The sequence below is a fragment of the Convolutriloba macropyga genome, chromosome 4 (assembly GCF_964194025.1).
Source record: "Convolutriloba macropyga chromosome 4, txConMacr16.3, whole genome shotgun sequence".
In the NCBI taxonomy this organism is placed as follows: domain Eukaryota; kingdom Metazoa; phylum Xenacoelomorpha; order Acoela; family Convolutidae; genus Convolutriloba; species Convolutriloba macropyga.
Window position 1 is genome coordinate 50,388,652 of NC_134471.1, and position 7,926 is coordinate 50,396,577.

The window sequence follows — 7,926 nt, forward strand, 5'->3', positions numbered from 1 at the left end:
AATCTACGCTGTACTAAGCCTAATTAGTGATCTGATTGCAAGTTAACTCAATGAAAAAATTAATTAGGCTCTATTTTTTTGAAAGATCATTATAATAAAATTTAAAAGTTTCACACAAGAAAGCCAAAAAAATCCGTGTTTCGTGCACCTAGGAATAAAAAGATACAATTGTTCCTAAAAACATAGGCTGGCAAGTCCTGACATGCAATCCGAATAATAAAAATTATTGTACCTGACCCGCAGATTAATTGAACAATGCCAGCCAAACCTCAGCCAAAAAATTCAGCCAATGCCAGCCAAAATTTAGGGAGAAACAAACAAATTAGCATCGCCAAAATTCTTATCTAATATCCCGCAAGCCAAACTTTATCCATATAAAGATACCTATTAACCTGCACACAAGCTTTGAAAAAGATTTTTGGCCCCTAAAAATTAACATTTGAAAAATTAGCGCTTTTCAGCGCCTTTCTTACATATTTTTCAGAATAATTCTCAACCGTGGTCATCTCGTAATTAGGTTTTCAAGTGAAATTACATAGGGCCTTTAAGTGCGTAAAATACATATATTGGAAAACATTCAAAATCGTTCTATAAAAATTTGATAGATTTTGTGAGTTATTTAGCGTTTTCTAGAAATTTGTAAACGTTTATATATTATCTATTATTCTTCAAAATATATAGATATTTATAAGTTATCAATTATTTTTTGTCTGGGGTGTGATTCAAAAAACTGCTTCGTAAGCAGGGCTGAATTGGAAACCAGATCATATAACAGCACATTTACTTATAAAAAGGATGTTAAGAAGTAAATTAAACGTTATATTGAATCATCATAAATTTTTGAAAAAGATGCTGGACTTCCTGTTGGCTGCAACCAATTCAATTTCGACCAATCAGCATTGTAGTTTTCGTTTACATGAAAAGTAAAAGCATCACGTGGTTTCTCAGAAGTGTTTTTCTCACTTTTGTGAATTACAGCTTTGTCAATCAATACTAAATCTCCAGCTTTGACCTCACAGGGTACGAATTTAGAGTCATCGTATTGCTGAGGGTTGCGTAACTTCATGGTTTTAAAGTTTGATTCCTCAGTTCTCTCATAAAACGATTGAATTTCATTTCGGTGCGACCCGGGCTCGAACCAGAGACACCCGTTTGTAACGGTGGCATCCTCCAGAGGCATCCACAAACCCACAACAGGTCCGCTGGTCATGAGAAAGGTTCCGTCAGCATGTGGACGAACTGCTCCTCCCACCTTCTCCCGCTTGAATATGTACATGCTTTGACAAATGGAGGGTTTGACATAGCCCAAACTCCTGAAGATAAGCACATTATAGAATGAACCCAAGAAATAATTCGAGAATGTTCACTTTAGAGAATCCCCACATTAGAACATAAAACCTGGAACCCAAAAAAAATCCCGGGTTTCAGACCAAAATTAGTGTGATCGAGGTTTGAGTTATGATCAGTATTAGACCAATAGCAGGTTAAAATTTTCATTATTCTTCATTATTTTTGGTTTCCATATTGAAAGGCTCGAAAGAATGATCAGTAATAGCAAATTGTTCTGTTCATTAGTGATTATTATGAATCTCATCGGTCATGGGTCCTCAAATTATTTCTACATTAATGCCGGTCTCAAAATAACGCCAATTTATCTGTTTTTTTTCTATTCAAACAAATTAATTTTATAAAAACTGTTAATTAAATTTGTCAATTATTATAATTACCTGAGAATGGAGCTTGTCTTGTTGTAATCAAGCGATAGCTGTTTAAACACATTGTTATGCCAGTGGAGAGCATGAGCGATCTTGTTCAAAGGTCTGTCTTGTAACTCACAGCTCTCTTTCTCAGATAGGTCTTCGTAGAAAAATCTGTAAACAGAAAAAAACTTGTTTCGCTATCTCCCCAATAGAATAGCCTGCAAAATAATTTTACATAGCCGACTTACGTAAGAAAATGTTCTCAAACTCCTGTGCAAAATCTAACCTCAAGATGAGGAGCAACAGTGCAAAGAGGGCAGTATACGACGTCATTTTTTATGCCTGAACAACTGTTTAAATAAACAAAAAAAATTAAAATTGAAAAACAAATTGAAAACAATTCACATCTCTGAATACTTAAGGGACCGAATGGATTAAATCTTTACCCTTAGTCTCGGTTTCGGTTGATTTCTTAGCTGGAAACTCCTATTGACACTATTGTAAAGAATATACCGGTAGGAAAACAAAATATAAATTAAAAAACTGAAAAGTTGGCCTTCTTCAAAATAATGAGAGTCAATTTTATCCGAAACCCATATAAACCACTTGAAATGACCTTTCGACTGTACCTCTGCTTTGCTGAGAAATTTTTTTTACTTATATAGTTGAAGGTAACATAACATTTTTTTCTGGCCTATTTGAAAATGGATATTTTAACGAACACATGACTGTCAAAACAATAGAGACAAAATTTCAAAACAATTGATTTTGACTCGAGTTTTAATTATCAACAACAAAAACTCACATGACAGGATTTAAAAACTTATTTACTACAAAACAAACACAACTCACTGGTTGTTTTGATTTTGTTTGCGTTTGTCAGACACCACGACACAATCTTGCTGTTGAAATTGATTGTGTGATGAAAAAAACACCACATCTAATTTTGTACAAAAACTTGCCTTTTTATCAGGTTGTCATTAATATGTAAATAACTTCAGTTGTAATGATTTTTCGCAACAGAACTTTTTCGCAACAAACGGTAAATCAATTTTTTCCTTCCTTCAGCGATTGTATTTTTGACAGGCCTTAATGAGAGGCCCACGTAAAATTTTTTTTAAAATTGTTCAAAATATTCTTCAGTTCTCTTAAGAAATGAATACATTTTAATTTTTTTATGCTCTGACTAAGTGTTTTCCGCCAAGCATGTTAGAAGTCATCTATTAATTTTGATTTTTGGTAAGAAAATGAAATCTTCATTGATCATGCTCAAAAAATTAGTTCCAACCATCTCAAAAAATTATAGTATTAAGTGGATAATGAAACTGGGCACATATCTCCCTTATAAATTTTGACGGGCATTTTGGAGATTAAAGCGCTGGAGATTAAAATACTAGCAAAGAGACTATCCGGGCTTTCTTTATTGATCTCCTTCTTTGTTTGCTTGAGTGAGAACCTAATTCAATAGACACCAAAACATTCTATCGCTTTGCGTGACAGCATATCAATTTAAAAACTTCACTCTGGTTATGTGTAATTAAAAGAAGAAAATCTTTTGAAACTATAATGGCTTTTCCTGATAGAATCGCTGCTGATCCCCTAATTGCGTACCCGGAGGTTGATGGCAGAGTAAATCAGAGCTGAATCAGTATGGATACATCCTGTTTTTCTGGATGGCCAGTACTCTGTTCATGTTCCAATTTACACGGGCCAGTCTTGATTTTTGAGTAAAATTGACTGCACGAAAAATAATATGCTCGGCATAACTCCCGCCAACAAGGTTTGATTTAAATGCGATTCGAACTTCCGCTTGTGTACTTGTAACATTTAGTTTGCGTAGCAGGTCGTATCCACTAAGTTAAATGGGCTTTGTGGTAAATGCCTACAAACTAGCTTCTATTTAAATAGTATACTACTATAGTAATTACCAGTTATAAACTACAAAAGTATGATATTACTCCGCTCAGACTTAAGTTTGGGGTATGAGTAATTTTCAGACTGTACAGGATAAGTTTAGCTTGGGATATCTCCTTGACTTCAAAATAATCATAACGAAGAAGAACTGCACATAAAGAAACTTAAAAAACTCCGGAGATACAATGTTTCAGAACTGAATGAAGTTTTTACACTTGGAATGTGCTGGTTCAGCGCTGAAATGTTCTGACACTCAAATCCGGGTAATTGCGTTAAAATGGTCGCTGATCAGATTTTACAGCATTTGCCTCTGATGAGATCATCACAAACAAAAACTGCTGATCAGATAAGCTCCTGTCCATTTTCCTGAATTTAGAGCGTTGGACAATTACTCCTCACTATGTAATTCAAGCGCACTCCGTAGTCCAGAAGATAACAAAAACGACGCAAGAAATGTTGTGAATGTTCTGTTGTCCACATAAGAAATTGTAAAGTACGCTCGGTCTCTGAGATTCGGTATTTTTGGTTTTAAACGTAAGACAATTGTTGGTATCTTCAGTCTCTTAGGTTCCCTATGTACTGTTTCAATTGCATGATAATTGTCGGTATGTTCTGCTCTTAGATACGGTATGCTCGGTTTTAGACATCTATAATCTTTTTTATGCTCGGTCTCTTAGATTTTGCATCCCCCGTTTTAACCGTCAGACAATCTTTGGTGTGTTTGTTCTCTTAGATTCGGTATGTTTGGTTTGAAACTTTATAAAATCGTCGGTATGTTTGCTCCCTTAGCTTCGGTACGCTCGGCTTTAAACGTAAGATAATCGTCAGTAAGTTCTGCTCTTAGATTCGGTATGCCTGGTTTTAAACGTTAGATAATTGTCGGTGTGTTTGCATTCTTAGATTTGGTATGTTCGGTTTAAACTCACGACAATCGTCGTTATGTTCGGTCTCTTAGGTTCGGTATCTTAGATTCGGTACTTAGGTTTGCGTTACTTTTATTCACGTTTTCCGGGATTTTTACCTAAAACTTCAGCAATTTTGGTCAAATTTGTTATAAGAAAGTGTTGTTGATTTTAATTTAAAAGACAAATAAGTATTGTTGACTATATTTACTTAATTTTTTGGCAAAATTTTTCACAAAAAGTTTCAAAAATCAGCCTTTTTCATCAAAAATGGAAAAATCAAGCTCTTTAATCCATTTAGATTGAATTTACTGAATGTACACACCTAAAAACCACTAAGGCATTCTTTTTAGACTCAACAGGGGGCTATTACTACTTCATCTTCCATTGAGAGTGCTCTGTAATTAAAATTTTAACGTTTATTGCTAACTTTACTCGTTGATTATCAAAAACGCAGCATTTATTTTTCACTTTTATACAAAAAAAATTATGTATATCTGCAGCATTTGAAAAAATAACTGTTCTTAATGAACGAACAGCACTAGCAGGGCTAGTTTTTTTTACCAAAATTGGACTCTTACAGTGCGAAAATAATTCGGATTGTAATCGGTCGTTTGTTTTTAAATCGATACTTTTTATAATAATTAAAGAACAGAAGATTTCAAATCAAAAATTACTAGTAAAAGGTCCAATTGCTTTCCTCAGCAGCTGCAAATTAGTGTATTTAATTATGTAGTGAAAGTTTATGGTCATTTTGACTTAAAATTCTTGATTTTAAAGTAAATAATGGTTTAAGGAAATTTGCCTCCATTTCTTTCTTAATTTGGTGAATTGTAGCTTAATATCAGTCTTGAAAGCTACTTCGTTTTATTGAAATAAAATTTAGGTTGCTTTTGAATTTACGCGTTATTTTATGATTTTGTGGCTTTCATGCTTCTAGATTCCACACTTTATTCATATTTAAGCATTTGCATATTGTTCACGTTTTCTCGTTTTGTTACATTATCACATTAATGACAGTTCACATAACACTTTATTGGCGTTCAAGATTAAATTTTTTAAACATATATAAATTTATAAAAAACTTTAACGATATAGATTATGGTTTTAACGGCTTCGACACCACTTTCTCGGTAAATTTAATTTTGTTTTTAACTGTTGTTTTTATTTTGTCTTTCTATTCGTATGAATTTTTCTTTAAAATGAAAGATTTGTTTGGCTTTTAATGGAAGAATTGCTGGGCCGATATACTGATATTAGTAGATAGCTGATTGCTTTCATGTCTTCGAAAACCATTGTCCTCAAAAATAAAAAAACACTTTTTAACTTCTCATTTTTTTCTATTTATTGCCTGGTTGTTACCCGGGATCGTTAATTACAGGTCATATAAGACATTAATGGTGTCAATCAAAGAAGGGTGTCGCGAGAGATTGTTGTCACAAAATCTAACGTTTTGAAAGAATTCGTTACGACTTTACCGGCTTCAACTGGGGTTTTTCACAAAAAAAAGAAAATTAACTTTAAATTAATTAAAACAAATTCTGGATAACTGCATTTCTCAAAAGCTTCTTTTGGACGAATAAGCCAACCTATTTAAATATTTCATTTGGTAATTATCGGGTTTCAAGATTTTTTTCGAAAAATACAAAAGTATTACTTAATTTTGATCTTTTTTTCATTTTTTTCTTTTTTTAACTAGTCTCATTAATGAGAGGTTACATACTACATTATCAGTGTTCTCAGAAAGCGCAATTGAACATATTTTTTGGGGCAAAATATGGCGTTACGGTTTTGACAGTGTTTTCTGGTAAGTTTTATTTCATTTTTTTCTATATGTCGTTCTTTTTGTAACGCATTTAACATTGAGTAACAACAGGTCTTAATGCCCTTCTATAGAAGCATGGTTAATCGTAAGCCTGCAAGATGTGTTCAATTGATTTCTAATGGTTTTCATTACTTTGAATCTAATTGTTTTTGAAGAATATAAGCCAATTTTTAAAATTTACAGTTTTTGTTCTTTTTGTCTGAATTTTACCGAGGCTTATTATGGACTGGTCTATCTAATTTGTTTAGTTTCGGTTTTATCGGACGCTATTTTGACTATGTTATTATGTTTTGTTTTTAAAATGGACAAAAAAGTTTTAAATGTATTTAATATTTGTTGTTGTTGTTTGATTTTGCTGTTCGTCTTGACTCCCTTTCGTAATATTGGCAGATCTCATCAATCTAATGCGTCATTTTGTTTTCCACTGAGTTATTTGCTTTGGATATCTTTTTGTTCATTTTTTTTGAAAAATACTTGAATTTTGGGGGGTTTTTTGCTTGTTCCCTCATTTGGTAGACAATTATGCCAAAGTTGTGAATGAGCGGGGTCGGAACCTCATGTGCGATCGCACATTACCTAGACTCCTTGTTTAATATAGTCTCCAAAATATCACCTCTTATTGAATGAGTGCACATCAAATAAGAATTTTGCTCTGATCAGATTAGCTTATAGTCTCGATGTTATCGCGAACGCAAAGGAAGCCGAAGTAAAAGTAAGCCGACAGAAAAGCAAGCCGAAAGTTATGTAATATTTATGTAATCTATCAGAAATAATACATTGTTAGCTGTTAAAATCAATACTGTGCGTAGTATTATAGTGCATATTGAATTCCAATGCACCAAAGAAACAACAATACGTCAACTTTTAGACATCTAGTGGGTACAGGCCTCAGCGAACCGCTGTCCATGGCCATGCCTCTCATCCGCTGTGGGATGTAATCAGGAAACCGCCGGCCGGTTGCGCGCCCACCGGCCCGCCAGTGGCAACTTAAAATACGGGTATCCCAAAATTTGTCGGCTTACGTGACCTCATTTTCAAAATTCGGCTTGCTTGCCTATCGGCTTGCTTGGCCACCACCCGATGTTATAGCATTGCTGTAGCTCTCCTAACTTTGAAGATTCAGTGTTTAAAAGAGAAATTACCTGATCTTGTCGCCACTTTCCATGAAATACTTCTCTGTATTCTGTTTTCCATCTTCAACTTCAGCGTTGAAGGTTGCTCCTTCACTCTGATGTGTTGAATTCTTCTCGTCTTCTATGATTCGGTGGATCTCCGCTTTTAGAAGTTTACATTGCTCTGGTGAGTAAAAATTGGGCACCACCAGAAATCCTTGAGAGTTGAATTGGTTAACCTGTTGTTGGTTGAGACTCATGATTTTATAAAGTATAATTAATAAGTTAAGAGTTACTATTACAGCAACAAACTTGTGATTAGAGCAAATTTAGTTCTTAAGTGATTAAATGGCTAAAACAGCTTATTTCAAGACTCCGCATAAACTTGTTAACATAATAATGCTATCAGAATAATTGGTTTCGACAGCGCATTAAATTCATTAATTGTCAATCTTGTTTCAAACCAGCTCAGA

At 33.8% G+C, this 7,926-nt stretch overlaps 1 protein-coding gene across 1 annotated transcript; it reads right to left on the bottom strand.

Moving 5' to 3' along the window:
- Positions 1-734: 734 nt before the first annotated feature.
- LOC142338482 (phytanoyl-CoA dioxygenase domain-containing protein 1-like) lies at positions 735-7,926 on the bottom strand. The gene is made up of 3 exons (XM_075388255.1): positions 7,484-7,926; positions 1,728-1,871; positions 735-1,313 (listed from the first exon to the last, which is right to left on the bottom strand). The coding sequence occupies exons 1-3, from the start codon at positions 7,711-7,713 to the stop codon at positions 818-820; spliced, it is 870 nt and encodes a 289-aa protein (XP_075244370.1). The 5' UTR covers positions 7,714-7,926; the 3' UTR covers positions 735-817.